Here is a 23,271-nt window from a genome sequence, read left to right on the forward strand (position 1 = left end):
GCCCACACACACACCATGCACTCACACCCCAGTCCCAGCTGGCAACCTAAGTCAGTGTCAAATTAAACGTAGCAGGCCTGAAGCGATGCTCCGGTTCGGCGTAGCCCAAAACAAAATGGCTGCTTCACTCATGTATGAGCCAAAAGGAATTAAACTTTGTACCTTAATCCAAATCGCTCGCGTAGTGGGTACACTACCGTTCAAAAGTTTGGGGTCACTTTGAAATTTCCTTATTTTTGAAAGAAAAGCACTGTTCTTTTCAATGAAGATCACTTTAAACTAATCAGAAATACACTCTATACATTGCTAATGTGGTAAATGACTATTCTAGCTTATGTCTGGTTTTTGGTGCAATATCTACATAGGTGTATAGAGGCCCATTTCCAGCAACTCTCACTCCAGTGTTCTAATGGTACAATGTGTTTGCTCATTGCCTCAGAAGGCTAATGGATGATTAGAAATCCCTTGTACAATCATGTTAGCACAGCTGAAAACAGTTGAGCTCTTTAGAGAAGCTATAAAACTGACCTTCCTTTGAGCAGATTGAGTTTCTGGAGCATCACATTTGTGGGGTCGATTAAACGCTCAAAATGGCCAGAAAAATGTCTTGACTATATTTTCTATTCATTTTACAACTTATGGTGGTAAATAAAAGTGAGACTTTTCATGGAAAACACAAAATTGTCTGGGTGACCCCAAACTTTTGATGTTCGCAGTCTCTGTAGCGATGTCAGTCAATAATACCCCGTGGGTATGAAGTCTGGAATCTCCAAGAAGTTTGAAGAATCAACGCAGTTCTCCCGCAAGCAGCAGAAGTCTCGTTCAGTGCACTTAGCATGAACATCTAGCTTCAAAGGCTTCGTCGAGTTGACTCACATTAACTCTCTCAAATGCAAAGTTTCTACAGTCTCTGCTGTATAGTTCAGTTGCACATTCAGTCCAAATAAACTTTAGAACTAACACAGTCTCTGCATTCAAAAAAAACTTTAGCCATGTGATACTTCTAACGCGAAGACGGACGCAGCTTCCACCCTTCAGTTCGTCTTCTTCTCTCTTGCTTTCGCGCGGTTTGTGACCTTTCACCTCGGTAATATTCCAGTGTGTACAAACGTAGTAAAATAAAATACATTTTACACTCAAATGTCAAAATAATTAACTTTACAGCATACATTTCACTTGTCTAATGAAATGGTTACATTAGAAATTCAACATGTTACATACTTAATTACACATTACGTTTGACATGTGTGGGTGCAATCAGTTAATTATTGAAATTAAGTGATCAATCTCGTTAAATCAGTCTCATTAAATTTGAAGGTTAATAATTAAAATGAATCAATCCCATTGAATCGTTTACTTTGACTCATTTGAATTGAATCATACCATAGAATCAGTCTCATTTGAAGTGAATCATTCAGTGAATCATTTAGTGAATCATTCAATGAATCATTTAGTGAATCATACCATTAATCCTGGATAAATTACCAAACAGCTAGATTATGGTATATTTCCAAATTATTATTGATCACTTACTATATGACATAAATCTGCACCCTTTTTGAATTCTTTGAGAGATTGGGGACTTCAGATATTGTTCACACCAACAAGATGAATACACACAGCTTTGATAATAAATGAATTTATTATACAAAGATAAAAATGGATAATCAATATATACAAATATGATATGGTGTGTGTGTGTGTATGGCCTAGCTTGTTGCTAGCTAAAACCAAGGAATGTTATCTAAATAGAACAAAGGATTAGCTCTGTTGCTAATGTGTGCTTGTGTGTGTGTGTGTGTGTGTGTGTGTGTGTTTGTGGGAAGTACTTGACCATGTGTTTAGCCTCGTGTAGCTAACTACACATGGTGGAGGCCTCGATTAGCCTTGTGTTGCTAGTGTGTGTTTGTGAAAGGCCCTATGGCCTAGCTAAAGTGTGTTTGTTAGGCCTGGTGAGGCCTACTGAGCAGGTGTTGCTAAAGACAAAGGGAAGCTATCTAAAGTGTATCAGGCCTGGTCAGGCCTGTTGAGCACATGTTTTCTCAGTAACAAAAAGATTCCACACTCATAACATTACCAAACTGACTGAAACCTTGATAAGGTCAAAATGTATGATAAGGAAATTAAAGTGTTAGTCAGAAAGGAGCATGCACAGCCTATCTATTAAACAATTGAGAGAACATAGAACAGAACAATTCAACACACTGCGTGTCTAACAGTGTAACAGATAAACCTAGGTTTAAATTCACACTATTTCAATAAAAGCAAATTCCTAAGACTATCTTAATTATGCCCAAATGCCAAAATCTTACTTAATCCTGCCTTTAACAAGATATGAAGATGTTCGCCATTGCAGAGCTTCGCTGTTCGTGAAGCACGTGAGCCGCCCGTGTAGAAAGTGCAGAGTCTTCTTGGGTCCGGCGGAGCACTTGGGTGGTTCCCGTGGAAAGCAGAGGACTCTTGGTCCGAACTTCAGCATTCGTGAGGAAAAGTCTCTGATCAGAATAAGATGCACAGTGCTTGTGAGTTAAAAAGGATTCAATCGCTTCTTAACTTTTAACTGCCTGGGCTGCAGTCGTGATGTCACTTCTAATACGAATAAACCGGTTGTAACTCAGGTTGAGTTTAAAGATCGCGCTATTCTGGACTTTTACCTTGGCCAAGGGTAAGAAATCGCGCTGGATGGTGAATCTTGCAAGAAAGAAGTGTTTTCGGGTTTGAGAGCATCTCTTTATGCGTCTAGACTCCTCGGAAACCGGACGCGAGAGACAAAGAGCAGAGCTTCCGCTTGGACTTATGCGCGCATGGCGGACTGACGTAGATGATCCCGCCCACGCGTGACGTAGGTCAACGCGGAAGTAGGCTGATGGGAAATGTAGTTCTTAGAGACAAAATGGCGGCATGATATCTACACATGTAACCCTAGTACACAGAACTACAATTCCCAGAATTCCCATCTTCATTCCCAAACAGGATCCTTAAGATATAAACTCTAAACGTATTCCCTTATTTATTCCTCTTATAATGTTTTTAGTCCAAATGAATTATTATGAACTACATGAAATGTCTATTTTAATAGTTATTTATCTAATTGGCTTTTTATCACTGTGTTACATAAAATAACTACATCATGAAAAATTAAAGCCCCTCCTTCACAGATGAGTGAAAATATTGAATAAATGTCCTCTTTTTGATTGCTTGGGGGTGGCACGGTGGTGTAGTGGTTAGCGCTGTTGCCTCACAGCAAGAAGGTCTGGGTTCAAGCCCCGTGGCCGGTGAGGGCCTTTCTGTGTGGAGTTTGCATGTTCTCCCCGTGTCCGTGTGGGTTTCCTCCGGCTGCTCTGGTTTCCCCCACAGTCCAAAGACATGCAGGTTAGGTTAACTGGTGACTCTAAATTGACTGTAGGTGTGAATGGTTGTCTGTGTTTATGTGTCAGCCCTGTGATGACCTGGCGACTTGTCCAGGGTGTACCCTGCCTTTCGCCTGTAGTCAGCTGGGATAGGGTCCAGCTTGCCTGCGACCCTGTAGAACAGGATAAAGCGGCTAGAGATAATGAGATGAGATGATTGCTTGGGTTAAAAATGCCAAGTTATGATGACTGAATTGATTATTCACTTAAATATGAATAATATGATACATTTTGGGTATTTGATATGGCGAAATAGGACAATAGGACACAATGGAAAAATCAAGAACACACCGGAAAGATGAGAATAACGGCAGTGGTAAAAGAACAGCGTCTGTACCGGCTGAAGGTCGCGCAGGTCTTTGCTGCAGCGTGCGAGCAACGGGACATCACTACCGCACTGGACGGACCGCGAGGTGGGGGCGGGGCAAAATGACTGGCCGTAGATTCTATCAAAAGTTCGATCTAAATTGACCGTGATTGCAAAATATTGACCAAATATACACAAACACTACAAAATATGAAAGTAAGATGAAAAAGTAACATTCTATTGCCTTATACTGCAAGACTAAAACAAAATAAAACTGTCAAAACTCACCTTTTCAGTGATAACGTCCGAACAGATCACCCGCGTAACAGAAAGACCGCAAATGGAAGCACGATCAACTTCTAACTGTTGGAGTGGAAAATTCCATTCTACAAATGCAAATTGTTAATGTGTGTCCTTCCCCGCACACAAATAACACGCTACGGTAAAAAATAGACCACAACTCATTTTATAGCTCAAATTCATACAAGACCAGCTACCATTGTAACATATTCTGTAAGAAACAATAAAGTTCTATCTATCTATCTATCTATCTATCTATCTATCTATCTATCTATCTATCTATCTATCTATCTATCTATCTATTGTATGAAAAGTCACTGTTTCATGTTGAAATACTTTTGTTAGGCAAGTTAACGCCAGTCACTTCAGGTTGATGACAATTTATAAATGGTTTGTAAAGTCAGTTATTCAAAATGTGTGATTATATCATTCTAACAAGTAGCAGCCATTTCACATTTTGTAGCCTGTCGCTTTTTATCTTTAGGGGTTGCTATTCATTTTGAGCTTGTTGACATTGTTGTAAGAAGTGTAGTTTATTTAGACACTTTTTCTCAGTCTGAACCTCTTCCACTGATGTTCTCTGACAACTCGGCATCATAATTACAAACAGAAAAAAATCAAGCATCTTCAAGATTCTTCATTTGCTTCAATGTTGAGTTAAGTTAAAAATCATTAAGTGCCATGATGAATTGCAGCTGCAGCTTGCAATCACAAACCACTGATTAGTGTTTCACTGCCCATACAAGATAAACTAAGCCCAAGAATCTGCCAAGGTAATTGAATCTTTTTATTAAGGTCTTCACTAGGAGGTGTTCAGAAAGAAATGTTCCAATCCATTCTGTAATACAGTTCATTTAATGAGCTTGGGGTGTTTCATGTCTGTGTATTACTACAGAGATAATAAACATTTTCTCTACACCTAGGGTTAGTTTCATTGTGCCTTTTTGTGTCCATTGTAAGGAGCAATGAAAAGGCATGAGTGTGAAAATGACTTTCCTTTTCTGTTCATTCATTTTGAATGGACTGATATAATGACTGTGTTGGTTATTTACTCCTTTATTTGTAGGTTTCCGTTGTCTTTGCAACCAAGCTCAAGTCATTTACCTTCCTGCCAATTCTGAAAAAGCTGCCTACAGAGAACAGGGTTAAATCAGTGTGGTCGAGTAAACTGAGTGAGGTAAGCATTAATGCAGGATCAGCTCATGGTACTTGCCTGCTCTTCCTTCAAAAAGTTTCATTTTAATCTCCCTTGAAATGTACTATTATCATTTGATCACCTGTAATGCAGCTTTACTGCATCCTACTAGCTGTACCAAACAGCCATACAACCTTTTTTTTTAAGACTCCTCTGTATTTCCTAACAACGTCTGATATGAAGTGAGTTTGCATACATGTTCAAAATAAAATTTATTTGTAAAGGTCAACAAACACATTATCAATTAATGTACACCAGATACTCTATAATGACATCCTGACCATAATACATACAGTGCATACTCTGGCTCAAAAGTAACCAGTTAAGGCAAAACACTACATCTCGAAATAATAACTTTGATCAATTTCCAGAATTTTGGATAACATGCATCTATAACATGTCTACCTTTTAAACTGTAGTAACAATGTCAAACATCAATTCAAATATGCTTTTTTTCATGGCTTCTTTGACACTCAGGCCCACTGTAGTATCTGAAACATAGCATGTTGGAAGAAAGCTTTAAGCTCCGCCCACTCTGCAAAGTCATGTCATGTCATATTCCTGGACTCTTGTTTCCTGCTCTATATGTTATGTGCCATTATAAATCTTATAAACCACACTACGTACAGTAGTGTGAAGTCAGTGTATATTTTCCTCAAAATTGTTAAAAAAAAAAATCTCAGTTTAAAGATGACCTGCATTTATAAAATTGTATTTGTTCATTCATATCCTTAATTGGAAACATATTAGAAGAGGAATTTCTCAAAATGTAAATTTTTGGATTTACGGGTTTATGTCTTCACATGTTAACTCTAACATCAGCCAAAGACAAGATTGTTTTGGCTTTATTAAGTATGTAAATTTATGTATATTAAAAAGTAGACGGCCTTTTGATTTCATAAAACCGGTGAAATTTAGTTCCTTCTGAAATTTGGTCATTGTGGTATATGTTTATTTCTGGAATATCTTAAAAAACAAAACGGGCCATTCTGTGGCTGGGAAGTTATTTAATTTGAGAGGATTCCCGAGCAAATAATGTGCATGAAATCGCTCACTTTGCCAGGGGCGTGTTTAGCCTATTGTTGGGGGTGCTCAAGCACCCCCAAAAACGAGCTCAGCACCCCCTAGCTCAGCACCCTCAAAAACACTGCTTTTGGACGTAATTTTCAGAAATAAGTGCCCTTGCGCACTGCGCAGTGAATGTGTGCGCGGGCGTGTGTGTGTTCTTGAATTCACCTGTTACGTGATAGCTCTATGAGCAGTAAAATCCCTCTCCTCCTCCTTGCGTCCCCTCTGATTGGGTTGCCTGTCCGTGCGAGTGCTTGCTACGGCATGGTGTTTTTTTTAACTGGATTCCACGCCGATGAGGAACTCGAAGTAGCACCTGAGTATTACTGGCATAGCGAGATGTGAAGGTACGGACTGGAGTTACAGTTGTTAAACACAACACAATAATATGCATAATGCAATATCGATGTTCCCTGGTCTATGAACAGAATGATAAAAACGACATTTATCATCCATATCGCGATGATAAATACTTTTGTGCAGAGCTGTACAAGTGCTACGGTGCTAGACCACCGTGTGTTAGTCAATTTTATTTAATGTAACATAGCGTTTACGTTTGCTTATCATTTATATATTTATATATTTATATTTATATATTTATCATAAATAACATCATAATAATTAGCAAATTAATCAAAACAGACACTGAAACGTACATGCACGAAGCAAACAATTAAACAAATGACTATCAAAAGAACACGACCAAAATATAACAAATATAACAAAAAATATAAACTAATGTAAACTAATGTAAAATCATAATAATACACACTATTATTACACAATACACAATAACACATTAATTAACAATTACCACTGTTCAAAATGAATAGCTCCAACATTACAAATGCAGTAGTAGGTCTTGTTTAGTTAAAAATATAACGTAAATATTTGTGTCAGTGGTCGTAAATGTGTAGATATCATAGTTTATCGGGTCAGCTTCTGTTAAAACATTGCATAAGTCTAGTCTTCTTGTCTAGTTAAGTCTTGTCTAAATGCGGAATAAACGTGGAAACACTGTCGTTCAAGCCAGGTGCCTCTGTCAGCTCTGGGGGCTAAGCACCCCCAAAGATCAGATGCTAGAATCGCCCCTGCACTTTGCGCAGTCAAGCAGACAGAGGAAGTTTGTGTGTGCATGTGCAGGTTTACCTTTCGTCTGCATCTTCTTCTTCTCTTGGCCACTGGCATTCAGTGTTGCATTACTGCCATCTACAGATTTACCTTGACAGTGCAGTGATAGTTACATCATTCTGTCGTTAAATAAACAACTGATCACACCGAGGTGCTTGCTGACCACCGATATTTATTAGTTTGGTCCTGTGTTTCCTTTCCTTCGCAATATAAAGTCTTTTCTTCTTGCTTTCCATTACTGTAGTTGGCCTTCCACATTTCATTCGCAGCCTCCATTTTTCTCTCCCCTTTCAAATTTGTATCCCACAATGCCTTGTGTGAACAGGGAAAGCCCACCACGTGATGCATGACATAGTATCTTGTATTGGGTCATGGTGAAGCAAGGAATAATACTGGACAATTTAGGGCCATGTGACCCTAAATTCATTAATTGTTCTATTAAAAAAAATCTAATAAAATTGGAAGTCTATGATTCGAATTCAGTAGCTTTCAGTCCATGAAACAAAAATAATTGGGTGTCAGGGAAAATTCTTTTCATGACCTAAACCTGAAAAATCTGAAAGTCAGTCTACCTTTAATTAGATGAAGCCTGCTTTGGAAAAAAAAATAAGCACCAAAAATGTAAATATGAAATTGAAGAATTTACAATTCTAATAACACTTGTAAGAATTTCAGTAATCAACTGTCAAAGAACAAGTCTGATATCTGTTATTATTCTGTCCACATTCACTGGATGAGCAATCACATGCTCTGAGTACTACTAGGATATCAGCTCATTTACTAGGAGTAGAGGAGAACAAAATGGAAGAGCGCATCATATCAGATATATCACTTTATCAAGTATATAAAAGAAATAGAAAATAGAAATAGCTAAAAGAACATGGTTGTCAGCTCCCCCACTATCTCCTGTTCCACACTCCAGCCCAGTCAGTGGCAGTAAGGCACCTTTAAGTTGGTTTGCCAACCACCAAAAAACCCTAAAGAAGAAGAAGTAAAATGGCAGTGTGTTGCTGAACCAACTGAGGATGAAATAAAATCTCTTCCTGAAAACAACCCCCCCCCCAAAAAAATACAAAAAAGCAACAAAATATGGGATAAAAGTATTTGATGGTAAGAACGTATCTTTTGTTTATTTTTCAAGAATAATTATTATAGCATTGTACACAAATTGTTGCTGCCATTTCATCAGTTTGTGCGTGAATAGTTCAATAGTTACTTGAGCGGAAATGATTTTGTCGGACGTTTTGTATAAAGTTTGTATTCATCGAATTTGCAAAAATAAAAATAAAAATGCTTTGTATTTCAAAATCCAGTGAATGTGGATCGAATAAAAGTTATTCCACTCAATCTCGTTGTACATGCTATGCGCTTCATTGGCTATCAGCTCATGTACGACTCGATTTAATGGAATAATTGTTCTCATCTCATTATCCTTAGCCGCTTTATCCTGTTCTACAGGGTCGCAGGCAAACTGGAGCCTATCCCAGCTGACTACAGGTGAAAGGCGGGATACACTCTGGACAAGTCGCCAGGTCATCACAGGGCTGACACATAGACACAGACAACCATTCACACTCACATTCACACCTACGGTCAATTTAGAGTCACCAGTTAACCTAACCTGCATGTCTTTGGACTGTGGGGGAAACCGGAGCACTCGGAGGAAACCCACACGGACACGGGGAGAACATGCAAACTCTGCACAGAAAGGCCCTCGCTGGCCATGGGGCTCGAACCCGGACCTTCTTGCTGTGAGGCGACAGCGCTAACTACACCACCGTGCCGCCCCAGAATAATTGTTAATTATTATTTTTATAAATGGCCCTATTGACCTGGAGTGTCTTGCTTTAAGAGACAAACACGCATAGGCTTGCTTGTCATGTAGCTGTCGAGTTAACTGTAGCTATCTTGTTAGCTAACACATAGTGATACCTGCAGTTATATCCATCTCATTTAGTAACAAAAATGTCGTTTTTTTTAAAAGGGTTTTCAGGGTTACAAAGTGCACATACAGTGCACATATAGAGCGGCGGCTACAATTCTCGACACCTTAATGATCTTTTGGCCATTGCAAAAATAGAAAAGACTTTCTATATGTAAATTGTGCATGAATAGTTACTCAAACTTCCACTGGAAAAAAAAAATTAGTTGATTCCCGATTCTTTAGCATATCAGATCATGTGCCACTGTTCCACAATTATTGACACCTTTGTCCACAGTTATCGACACCATTCCACAATTACGGACATCCAAATGATGATTTATGAAAAAAATGCCTAACAATATTGTAATATGTGGTGGATATTTACAACAAACTTCAAAAAATATTTTTTGAATGGACTACTAAAATCTGAATATTTCAAGCATGTAATTTTTTTTATATGCTAGGAATTTAATTCTGATCTAATTCAATTTATTGCAGTAGAATTCCAAATACTCTATAAGCATTCCATTCTGTTATGAATCAGAAAAAAATATTATAAATCACGACACTTTTATTTTTTTAAAGTACTTCATCTACTTCAACAATGTTACACAAAGATTGATACATAAGTTGTAAATGTCACTTAATTCTACAGGGTGTCGATAATGGTGGACACTGGTGAAAGTGATCACTACAGTGCCTTGCAAAAGTATTCATCCCCCTTTGTGTTTGTCCTGTTTTGTCACATTACAAGCTGGAATTAAAATGGATTCTTGGGGGGTTAGCACCATTTGATTTCCACAACATGCTTACCACTTTAAAGGTGAAAATTGTTGTTTTATTGTGACACAAACAATAATTAAGATGAAAAAACAGAAATCTGGAGTGTGCATAGGTATTCATCCCTCAAAGTCAATAATATCCAGAGCCACCTTTTCCTGCAGTTACAGCTACAAATCTCTTGGGGTATGTCTCTATTAGCTTAGCACATCTAGCCACTGGGATTTTTGCTCAAGGCAAAACTGCTCCAACTCCTTCATGTTAGATGGGTTGCATTGCCACAGATTCTCAATTGAATTGAGGTCTGGGCTTTGACTAGGCCATTCCAAGACATTTACATGTTTCCCTTTAAACCAATCCAGTGTAGCTTTAGCAGCATGTTTCAGGTCATTGTCCTGCTAGAACATAAACCTTCATCCCAGTCTCAAATCTCTGGCTGACTCAAACAGGTTTTCCTCCAGAATTGCCCTGTATTATTGCCATCCATCTTTCCTTTAGTCCTGACCAGCTCTCCTGTCCCTGCAGATGAAAGATATCCCCACAGCATGATGCTGCCACCACCATGCTTCACTGTAGGAATGGCGTTCTCAGGGTGTTGGGTTTGCATCACACATGGCATTTCCCATGATGGCCAAAAAGTTAAATTTTAGTCTCATTTGACCAGAGAATCTTCTCCCATGTGTTTGGGGAATCTGCCACATGCTATTGGGCAAACTCCAAATGTGTTTTCTTCAGCAATGGCTTTTTTCTGACCACTCTTCCATCAAGCCTCGCTCTGTGGAACGTACAGCTTAAAGGTGGCCCTATGGACAGATACTCCCATCTCCGCTGTGGATCTTTGCAGCTCCTTCAGTGTTATCTTTGGTGTCTTTGTTGCATCTCTGATTAATGCCCTCCTTGCCCGGTCTGTGAGTTTTGGTGGGCGGCCTTCTCTTGTCAGGTTTGTAGTGGTGATGTATTCTTTCCATTTGACTATAATGGATTTAATGGTGCTCTGTGGGATATTCAAAGTTTGGGATTTTTTTTTTTTTTATAATCCATACTTCTCCACAACTTTGTCTCTGATCTGTTTGGAGGCTCCTTGGTTTTCATGTTGCTTGTTTAGTCATGTTGCAGAGTCAGGGTCCTTCCAGAACAGGTTGATTTATACAGACATCATGTGACAGATCATGTGACACTTTGATTGCACACAGGTGGATCTTAATCAACTAATTATGTTACTTATGAAGTGAATTGGTTGGACCAGCTCTTATTTAGGGGTTTCATATGAACGGGCATGAATACCTATACACACTCCAGATTTCTGTTTTTTCATCTTAATTATTGTTTGTGTCACAATAAAGCAACAATTTTCACCTTTAAAGTTGTCGGCATGTTGTGTAAATCAAACGGTGCTAACCATCCAAAAATCCATTCTAATTCCAGCTTGTAATGTGACCAAATAGGACAAACACAAAGGGGATGAATACTTTTGCAAGACACTGTATTATCGACACTTCACATGACTTCTCACACGCACGCTTAGATACAAAATGGCAACTGTCAAATGAAAGAGTAAGAAATAAAGTAGGTTTCGACAAGGATATAATCAAATATCGGTGAATTTGATAAGTAAAAACATGTCCATGATCTTTCCACCATGCTTACCTGCGATGATAATGTCTGGGTTTTCCTCAAATTGCTGATTATGCTAAAAAAAAATCCATCTCAGATAATGAGCTGTGTCATCAAACAACAAGATCAAAGGGCGAAGGGGGTCTTCCAGTTGATTAATTAACCAATAATAACTGTTGTAAATGAAACCCACCTTTTTAAAATTGGTTTTTATTGGTAAATCTGAAAAGGTGTTGATAATTATGGACTGTCGATAACTGTAGCCACTGCTCTATTAAAACTTAGGCTCTGCATTCGGTTGAAGGAAATCTAGCTTATGGTTAGGGCAACACACATGCTTGTGGTTAGTGACATATCTTGGCAGTAGATGGTCTAGAGTCTTATTTTTTCCCCCAAAAGTCATCCCTTCCATGCAAAGCTTGCCATTTTCTAATTATGTCCCTGGTTAATCATAAGCATATGGCCTTATGTCCAGCTCCTGAAGAGCGAACTAGTGGGTGAGCTGTACCACAGGGAAAAAAAAAAATCCAACTGGATAATTTTTCTTTGGCCATTTCAGGATTTTAAACCATTCATTTTCAACCAACAGTTTGTATTACTACTACTAAGGCATGTAAATGTTTATTTGTCAAAGATTTTTGGGCTAATGTGATTTGGCTGATGTTTCAGTTTTTACTTGATCTTTGCTGAGAAACATATTTTGTACACATGGCAGGCTTTAGGAGACCATGAGGCTGCCGAGGGGAAAACAATCGATGAAGGTTCCTACAAGGCCGAGGTTGTGTACGTTAGTGACATGGAGCCCCAAAAGATAACCAAGCACTCTGAAACTCAGGTAAGCATGAACGCTTCTTTGTTTTTGCACTCTAACAGTGCAAGATAAACAAAATTACAGAAACTGTATTCACACTGACACCATTACAAATTGCCCTGTATTTGTTCTGAAATTTGCTGTGTATTTAGTTACTATGAACCTACAGGGAGTTTTTCATGGGAGAAGTTCATCATCAGACCTTTCATTTCCAGCACTCACCTAAATACAATAGCTACTGTAACAGTAGGAATGTGAGTGTGAGCTCATCATGATCTTTTCCCAGTGTGTACATACTACAGTGCAAACACTATCTATCGGTTACTGGTTACAATGGACTTGGACTAGTAACAATTGATTCATTACTTTGCTTCTCATATTCATCAGCATTTGTTCAGGACAGTCAATGTGTATAAGATAAATGATTAAACAAATGATGAAATACACATAGGTACACAGATAAAATGTCATGGTAGTGTTTATTAGTGAACTGAAATATAGAACAGTGTAGAAAAAGGAAGTCATTTTAAATAAACAGTTTTCTTTGCTCTTGATGTTATAACGTCTTTTTTTTTTTTTCTTTTCAGAAATCTACTAAGTCAGATATTGCTCCATTGCCTACCCCAGCTGTGGCTCATGATGAAATAGTTTGCACAAGTCCAAAGCCTAGCCCTGGCACCCTGGGCACAGCTGATAATAAACATCCAAGGACCTCTCAGCTAGGGTGTCACAATACTGGAGCTGAGGTCAGGTCAGGGCTGTTATTAAACAGTGAGTCTCAGAGAGAGGAGGAGGTCCTGAGCCCAGTCAGCTCTGTGGAACTTTTTACATCACCTTTCTCTTCTAAAGAGTCCATCCTCTCTGAAGGCTGGGAGCAGGAAACAGGCTGGTCTGTGCTCCAAATGCTGTCTCCCAGTGGTTCTATCTCACCTTGTTCATCTGTGAGGTCAGGGGCCTTTACCCCTTCAGTGATGAGAATCAAGTGCCACACACTGGCCCCAGGCTCCAGCCTAATGAAGATGCCACTCACCTCCTGCCAGACACATGGTTGCAACAAACATATCACCTCGCCATGCCCCTTGTCCACCCGTGCCCGACACAGGCCCCCACCCACACAGCTGTCACTATTAACAGCCATCTTGAGGAAGGGCCGTTTGCCAGTCCTTTCTTCTGCCTTGCAGAGGCCCTACTCTCCTTGTTGGCCCATTAGCCCAGTCAACATGTCCTCCTGCATGGCCTGTTCAGCAGCTTCAAAGGTAGCTCCCATGGTGGACTTACGACCAAAGTCTTGCATGTCTAAAGGCACAATATGTACACAGCCCAGTTGCAAAACAAGACAAAATCCCCCAGTTTTAATCGCCAAGACAGAGCCTGTGTCACCCAAGGAGCAGAACAAAGGAAACATCTCGTCAACAGCAACACAATCAACAGATGCAATAGAATCTAACACACATTCAGCCAGAAGTAGGATTATTTCATCACCAGAAGGAAGAAGCTCTGTGACTTTGACAAGTTGTAGCACACCTCCTGGAGCACACCTATACAAACGAACCCATAAAGGCATTCATGTATCCACAGACCCCAGCTTGATGCTTGCTTCATCTTCCTCCACGCCAATGTCTTTTTCTCCTGAATCCAATTTAGACTCCCAAATCCAAGGAAATGGACACAAACCAAATGATACCTCTCCTATTGTGAGAAATACAAAACCTAGCCAGACGCTATCCTCTGATTTGAAACTTATGCAGATGGAAGATGAACCATGTCCTACCCCTGATCACAAACAGTCTCAAGACATCTTGGCTTCAGCAGTCCCAAAGTACACAGATGTCATACCAGGTTCTCATTTGCGAAATGACAGGAAAATCTTCCATGAATTACAGAAAGTTCATTCACCATCTCCAGTTTTTCAACATTCTCCTTCCCCAAGGGTCACTGGTCTCACTCATCTCTCTAACACCCCTTCTATTTCACCTGTCCTCCCCTCACCGAGACCAGGCTCCTGCTCTTCTACATCAGACCGCTACACGTTGTCTTCATCTCCAGCAATCCCTGATTATCACCTCTCACCATCTCCTTCTTCCTCACTCCGTTCTACACCTACTCTATACCTAAGGGACCGTACTCCAGACTGCATAGACAGGGGTCCCAAAAAGGTGGGTCACCAGAATGGCAACACTCATGTTCTCACACATGCAGCTATGTTCTACACTATTTGTATAGTTGAACAAGCATGAAATAAGAGAGGCATTCATACTATGACAGAGATCCTTCTCAAAGAAGACCCCCCCCCCATATTGGTGAGAAACATGATATTCACCAACAGAAAAGCAGATTTATGTCATTTGTGTTGGGCAAACTCAATATGCTTGAATGCATGTTAATATGGTTACTATTTCATTAGTTTAAAACTTCCTCTCAGGGTGTAAGCACCAGACTTCCAATTTTATTTATTTCCTGTTATTCATTCAACCTGATCATTTCCTTCAAACAGCCATACAAGATCAAGTCCACCTATAAAGCTCTTGCTGCTATTCCAACAAATACACTCCTTCTGGAACAGCAGGTGAGATACTTCACTGATAAGCTATTATTAAATTTTTGTCATTATTCAAATGGATGACAGACTGTGAATGACGTGCATAATTACTGTACACACACACACACACACACACACACACACACACACACACACACACACACATTATACAGGGTTAGTCAAAATTATGTTAACACTTAAATGGTAAAAACCATTTATTCACAAAACATACATCATATGTGCAAGATGATTTACAGGATGGTCTCAACCTGTTCATCATGTTCAACACATAAAAACCAGCGAGCAAAAGTACCATTTAATCTGTCACCCATGGCGTACGTCTATCTGCAGGAGATGGTGCTTACAGATAGAGATTAGTGTTAACATAATATTGACTAACCCTGTATATGTGTGTGTGTGTGTATGGGTCCGTCTCAGAAACTGGTCTCTCATTTGGGACATTATGGTCAAAAAATAAATTTTCTAATTTTACTTTTTTTTTTTTTGCATTTACCTAACACTCAATGTTTCTCTTGTCATGTTTAATAAGAATAAAGATAGTATCTTGCTTTATCTGGCCTCCACTGTGGAATTTTTTTTGATTACAATTCAAACGTTTTTGTAAAATTGATTTACATATAAAATAACTACATCACAAAGAATTAAAGCCCCTCCTTCACAGATGAGTGAAAATATTGAATAAATTTCCTCTTTTTGATTGCTTGGGTTAAAAATGCCAAGTTATGATGACTGAATTGATTATCCACTTAAATATGAATAATATGATACATTTTGGGTATTTGATATGGTGAAATAGGACAATAGGATACAATGGAAAAATAAAGAACACACCGGAAAGATGAGAATAACGGCGGTGATTAAAAGAACAGCGACTGTACCGGCTGAAGGTCGCGCGGGTCTCTGCTGCGGTGCACAAGCAACGGAACATCATTACCGCAAAGGATGGAGCATGAGGCGGGGGCGGGGCAAAATGACTGACCGTAGATTCTATCAAAAGTTTGATCTAAATTGACCATGGTTGCAAAATATTGGCCAAATATACACAAACACTACGAAATATGAAAGTAAGATGAAAAAGTAACATTCTATTGCCTTACACTGCAAGACTAAAACAAAATAAAACTGTCAAAACTCACCTTTTCAGTGATAACGTCCGAACAGATCACCCACGTAACAGAGACCGCAAATGGAAGCACGATCAACTTCTAACTGTTGGAGTGGAAAATTCCATTCTACACATGCAAATTGTTAATGTGTGTCCTTCCCCGCACACAAATAACACGCTACGGTAAAAAATAGACCACAACTCATTTTATAGCTCAGAAATTCATACAAGACCAGCTACCATCGTAACATATTCTGTAAGAAACATATTCTATACCTAACTTTCAGCTTTCGTTTTAAAAAACAAAATTGCAGATTTATAACTAAATTTTAATAAATATTTTATAAATATTCACATCAAAGATTTAGTTTTATCTGTATTATTTCTTTCATCATTTTATTTCAAATTAAAACCAACATCTGACTGTGAGTATATTTAGTGGGGTACCCCCACAGTACCCAGTTTCTGAGACAAACCCATATATATATATATATATATATATATATATATATATATATATATATATATATATATGAGATAGATAGTGGTGCTTGAAAGTTTGTGAACCCTTTAGAATTTTCTATATTTCTGCATAAATATGACCTAAAACATCATCAGATTTTCACATAAATTATTATACTTCATCATTTATTTGTTGAGAAAAATGATCCAATATTACATATCTGAGAGTGGCAAAAGTATGTGAACCTTTGCTTTCAGTATCTGGTGTGACCCCCTTGTGCAGCAATAACTGCAACTAAACGTTTGCGGTAACTGTTGATCAGTCCTGCACACCGGCTTGGAGGAATTTTAGCCCATTCCTCCGTACAGAACAGCTTCAACTCTGGAATGTTGTTGGGTTTCCTCACATGAACTGCTCGCTTCAGGTCCTTCCACAATATTTCGATTGGATTAAGGTCAGGACTTTGACTTGGCCATTCCAAAACATTAACTTTATTCTTCTTTAACCATTCTTTGGTAGAATGACTTGCATGCTTAGGGTCGTTGTCTTGCTGCATGACCCACCTTCTCTTGAGATTCAGTTCATGGACAGATGTCCTGACATTTTCCTTTAGAATTTGCTGGTACAAATCCAAATTCATTGTTCCATCAATGATGGCAAGCCATCCTGGCCCAGATGCAGCAAAATAGGCCCAAACCATGATACTACCACAACCATGTTTCACAGATGGGATAAGGTTCTTATGCTGGAATGCAGTGTTTTCCTTTCTCCAAACATAACACTTCTCATTTAAACCAAAAAGTTATATTTTGGTCTCATCCAGCCACAAAACATTTTTCCAATAGCCTTCTGGCTTGTCCAAGTGATCTTTAGCAAACTGCAGATGAGCAGCAATGTTCTTTTTGGACAGCAGTGGCTTTCTCCTTGCAACCCTGCCATGCACACCGTTGTTGTTCAGTGTTCTCCTGATGGTGGACTCATGAACATTAACATTAACCAATGTGAGAGAGGCCTTCAGTTGCTTAGACGTTACCCTGGGGTCCTTTGTGACCTCTCTGACGATTACACGCCTTGCTCTTGGAGTGATCTTTGTTGGTTGACCACTCCTTGGGAGGGTAACAATGGTCTTGAATTTCCTCCATTTGTACACAGTCTTTCTGACTGTGGATTGGTGGAGTCCAAACTCTTTAGAGATGGTTTTTTAACCTTTTCCAGCCTGATGAGCATCAACAACGCTTTTTCTGAGGTCCTCAGAAATCTCCTTTGTTCATGCCATGATATACTTCCACAAACATGTGTTGTGAAGGTCAGACCTTGATAGATCCCTGTTCTTTAAATAAAACAGGGCGCCCACTCACACCTGATTGTCATCCCATTGATTGAAAACACCTGACTCTCATTTCACCTTCAAATTAACTGCTAATCCTAGAGGTTCACATACTTTTGCCACTCACAGATATGTAATATTGGATCATTTTCCTCAATAAATAAATTACCAAGTATAATATTTTTGTCTCATTTGTTTAACTTGGTTCTCTTTACCTACTTTTAGGACTTGTGTGAAAATCTGATGATGTTTTAGGTCATATTTATGCAGAAATATAGAAAATTCTAAAGGGTTCACAAACTTTCAAGCACCACTGTGTATATGTACTGTATGTATATGGGTCTGCCTCAGAAACTGGGTACTGTGGGGGTGCCCCACTAAATATACTCACAGTCAATAAACTATACGGTTTTGAATGGTGATGTTGGCTTTAATTTGAAATAAAATGATGAAAGAAATAATACAGATAAAACTAAATCTTTGATGTGAATACTCTATTCAGAATTTGACAAAAAATTCTGCAAATTTGTGGAAAAATGGCAGCTTGATCTGGGACATGATAAATGGTTGACATCACATTCCCTTAAAAAGGTTGTAGTCCACTGAAAAGTCTACAGTTATCACTAATTGTATTTTAAGTTGTAACTTTATACACCTAAGGATTGGTGTGCTCACGGAATAATCATAACCGTAATAAAACACCATGCAAAATATTTGATCACCGTTGTAACTCCATTTTCCGCAGACCCAAAACCAATACGATCGTGTGTTTTGATCTAAACGGAAAGCCTCAGGGTCAAGGTCACTACGTCACCAAAAGTAGTAACTTCAAATCACTATGCCATATAAAAATTTAGTTATAAAAGTTATAATTGTTTTTTAAAACGAAAGCTGAAAGTTAGGTATCGAATATGTTTCTTACAGAATATGTTACGATGGTAGCTGGTCTTGTATGAATTTCTAAGCTATAAAATGAGTTGTGGTCTGTTTTTTACCGTAGCGTGTTATTTGTGTGCGGGGAAAGACGCACATTAACAATTTGCATGTGTAGAATGGAATTTTCCACTCCAACAGTTAGAAGCTGATCGTGCTTCCATTTGCGGTCTTTCTGTTACGCGGGTGATCTGTTCGGACGTTATCACTGAAAAGGTGAGTTTTGACAGTTTTATTTTGTTTTAGTCTTGCAGTGTAAGGCAATAGAATGTTTCTTTTTCATCTTACTTTCATATTTCATAGTGTTTGTGTATATTTGGCCAATATTTTGCAACCATGGTCAATTTAGATCGAACTTTTGATAGAATCTACGGCCAGTCATTTTGCCCCGCCCCCGCCTCACGCTCCGTCCGGTGTGGTAGTGATGTCTCATTGCTCGCGTGCTGCAGCAAAGACCCGCGCGACCTTCAGCCGCTACAGTTGCTGTTCTTTTAATCACTGCCGTTATTCTCACCTTTCCGGTGTGTTCTTGATTTTTCCATTGTGTCCTATTTCACCATATAAAATACCCAAAATGTATCATATTATTCATATTTAGGGGCGGCACGGTGGTGTAGTGGTTAGCGCTGTCGCCTCACAGCAAGAAGGTCCGGGTTCGAGCCCCGTGGCCGGCGAGGGCCTTTCTGTGTGGAGTTTGCATGTTCTCCCCGTGTCCGCGTGGGTTTCCTCCGGGTGCTCCGGTTTCCCCCACAGTCCAAAGACATGCAGGTTAGGTTAACTGGTGGCTCTAAATTGACCGTAGGTGTGAATGTGAGTGTGACTGGTTGTCTGTGTCTATGTGTCAGCCCTGTGATGACCTGGCGACTTGTCCAGGGTGTACCCCGCCTTTCGCCCGTAGTCAGCTGGGATAGGCTCCAGCTTGCCTGCAACCCTGTAGAAGGATAAAGTGGCTAGAGATAATGAGATGAGATTATTCATATTTAAGTGAATAATCAATTCAGTCATCATAACTTGGCATTTTTAACCCAAGCAATCAAAAAGAGGAAATTTATTCAATATTTTCACTCATCTGTGAAGGAGGGGCTTTAATTCTTCATGATGTAGTTATTTTATATGATAGTCAATTTTACAAAAGCATTTGAATTGTAATCAATATTTTCCACAGTAGAGGCCAGATAAAGCAAGATACTATCTATATTCTTATTAAACATGACAAAACAAACATTGAGTGTTAGGTAAATGCAAAAAAAATAGTAACATTTAAAAATTTATTTTTTTGACCATAATGTCCCAAATGGGCGGCACAGTGGTGTAGTGGTTAGCGCTGTCGCCTCACAGCAAGAAGGTCCTGGGTTCGAGCCCCGGGGCCGGCAAGGGCCTTTCTGTGTGGAGTTTGCATGTTCTCCCCGTGTCCGCGTGGGTTTCCTCCGGGTGCTCCAGTTTCCCCCACAGTCCAAAGACATGCAGGTTAGGTTAACTGGTGACTCTAAATTGACCGTAGGTGTGAATGTGAGTGTGAATGGTTGTCTGTGTCTATGTGTCAGCCCTGTGATGACCTGGCGACTTGTCCAGGGTGTACCCCGCCTTTCGCCCGTAGTCAGCTGGGATAGGCTCCAGCTCGCCTGCGACCCTGTAGAAGGATAAAGCGGCTGGAGATAATGAGATGAATGAGATGAGAATGTCCCAAATGAGAGACCAGTTTCTGGGAGTGATGTCATTGGAGTGAAATATCAAGAATTATTATACATACAGGACACTTTTCCCATGGAATAAACACATTTATTTTTTTCGCAGTCTGGGTTCCATCAAATCCTGTGCTATGATTGGCTAGCGAGTGGGTCCGTATCCTATGATACAGACCCCAGTTACGGACCCCGGTTATGGACCTCTGGCGACTCACTCGTTCACAACAACAACAAACATAGTAGCATTTTTTGTCAACATTTATCTTTTTTAAATAAGATTTATTTATAAGATTATCAAAAATCTTATAATTTTTTGCCAGCATTTCTCAGGAGAATAGCATTAATTTTACAGCATGGATAGCAATAACGAGAGTGTTCACAGCGAAAGTGAGTTTTACTACCCTGAGAAAGAAGAAATAAAAGAAAACCTTTCAGGAGAAAGCTAAAAACCTGTAACTGTTGCTAACGGCAAGCAAAAACATGGCTGAATCCTGAATGACTCAATTTTGTATAAATAGGGGACTACATAGGCGGCAAGATGTAGTTTTTTTCCTGCCATGGAAATGCACTTGTATAACGAGGAGGAAGCCATTTGCATTACAGCCATGAATGAGGATTCAAAATGGCGTCTCGGCTTGGTTTTCCCTTTCGGGTGCTCTCGCTTTCTGTTAGAATTTGGAAAAGAAAAATATATATATATATTATTTACCAGCTTAAGGTCGGTCCATATGGTGAAATACCGTGACCTCGGCCTTGAATACTGACCTCGGCCCAGAGGGCCTTGCTCAGTACTTTCAAGACTTCGGTCACGGTATTTCACGATACGGACCTCCCAGCTGGTAAATAACATGTATGTATTCTATTCCCTTATTGCAGGTTCCATTCATTTGATTCGATAGCATACAATATTGTTCGCATATCACTTATCCTACGTGTATTACGTCACTCTACCCAATGGAGAATGAGCATTGAATATGGTTTACAATATTGCATAGTTGTCAAGACAGCATGACCTCACACGTTGGAGCGAATGTGAATATTCAGTGAGCGTTTTCTGCTGCGCATGCACAGAAGCATTTCTTTGTTCATCGGTGGCACCCACAGTAAACTGTAAATTGAAAATGCCATAAGATATGTGTGACACGTAAAACTTCCGCACTAGCAACTGACTGTGACAATTTGTAAACAAATCTATACTTGTTCCATTGAATGTGTATGTATAATAATTATAATAATATTGGCTGGCATTGAGCGGTATATCAGATATATTCCATTCAGCTACTCGTCTTTGACTCATTCAGTATCATGTTAGCTGAATGGAATATATCTGATATACCACTCAATGCCAGCCAATATTATTTAAATATTATATATATTTATAATATTATACAATAGAATAAGACAGGGCAGCACGGTGGTGTAGTGGTTAGCGCTGTCGCCTCACAGCAAGAAGGTCCGGGTTCAAGCCCCGTGGCCGGCGAGGGCCTTTCTGTGCGGAGTTTGCATGTTCTCCCCGTGTCCGCGTGGGTTTCCTCCGGGTGCTCCGGTTTCCCCCACAGTCCAAAGACATACAGGTTAGGTTAACTGGTGACTCTAAATTGACCGTAGGTGTGAATGTGAGTGTGAATGGTTGTCTGTGTCTATGTGTCAGCCCTGTGATGACCTGGCGACTTGTCCAGGGTGTACCCCGCCTTTCGCCCGTAGTCAGCTGGGATGGGCTCCAGCTTGCCTGCGACCCTGTAGAAGGATGAAGCGGCTAGAGATAATGAGATGAGATGAGATGAGATGAGATGAGATGAGAATAAGACATCAATGTCACATGCCAGGATGTTGGTAACTGAAATATAAACTCACATAAATGATGTGAAATAATTCAGCATGGGTTAGATACAACAGCAACATTATATGCTGATAAAATGCCAATGTGGCCTACATTGTAGACTCAACATGGACATTTGAATTTTTTGGTACCGTATTCTGGGGTGTATGAGTTCCAGGCAGAATCTTAATGTTTATTCTTTACTTTGAAGGCAATTGATGATGAGGTTAATAAGAATGTTCCTCTGGACCCTCGCGACAGTTTTGCATGGGAGGACCCTCATTCTCAGGTATAACAGACTCCATAATGCTTAACTATTTGATTCATCGAAAATAGAATGGTATTAAAAAGCTGCTGCATTGTGTTTCTTGTATATAGATGTGCAGCCCTGCCCAGCTCCGACAGCAGTCCACAGAGCTGTATCAAGTGATTGATGAAGTATTAAAGGACAACAGAACTGTAAGTTTATCTTTCGATTACGTTCATTATGTCTTATATTAAATATAGTTAGTTTTTTTTTCTTTTTTTTTCTTTTTTTTTTTTTCTTTTTTATCAGACATCAATCAGATGTCTGATAAAAAAGGAAAAAAAAACTAACTGTAAGTTTATCAATCATTTTTCCCCATTACTCTGTAAAGCATCCTTGGGTTGGTGAAAGGCGCCATATAAATTAAACTTGTTGTTTTTATCATTAATCTACACTGCTTTTGGATTAAAGATGTTTAATGCTAAATTGTACGTGCATTTTTACATGTACATAAAATCTCTTTCAGGAACCGTCAAGCCCTGCAAACAAACTCACTGTGAAGTCGGTGGCATCTGAGACAACAAGGGTGTGT

At 39.3% G+C, this 23,271-nt stretch overlaps 1 protein-coding gene across 4 annotated transcripts in view; it reads left to right on the forward strand.

The window, feature by feature from the left end:
- The window catches only part of mlip (muscular LMNA-interacting protein), a 154,296-nt gene that overhangs the window by 58,314 nt on the left and 72,711 nt on the right, over positions 1–23,271 (forward strand). For 3 of the 4 annotated variants that reach the window (XM_060924604.1, XM_060924607.1, XM_060924605.1), the window contains exons 2-8: positions 5,084–5,194; positions 12,445–12,564; positions 13,128–14,696; positions 15,035–15,106; positions 22,644–22,721; positions 22,811–22,891; positions 23,206–23,265. In XM_060924604.1, the coding sequence (XP_060780587.1) occupies positions 5,084–5,194; positions 12,445–12,564; positions 13,128–14,696; positions 15,035–15,106; positions 22,644–22,721; positions 22,811–22,891; positions 23,206–23,265 (2,091 nt within the window). Of the gene's footprint in view, positions 1–5,083; positions 5,195–8,869; positions 8,944–12,444; positions 12,565–13,127; positions 14,697–15,034; positions 15,107–22,643; positions 22,722–22,810; positions 22,892–23,205; positions 23,266–23,271 lie in introns of those variants that run through there. The other variant, XM_060924606.1, reaches the window with a different exon arrangement.

The sequence above is a fragment of the Neoarius graeffei genome, chromosome 7 (assembly GCF_027579695.1).
Source record: "Neoarius graeffei isolate fNeoGra1 chromosome 7, fNeoGra1.pri, whole genome shotgun sequence".
In the NCBI taxonomy this organism is placed as follows: Eukaryota; Metazoa; Chordata; class Actinopteri; order Siluriformes; family Ariidae; genus Neoarius; species Neoarius graeffei.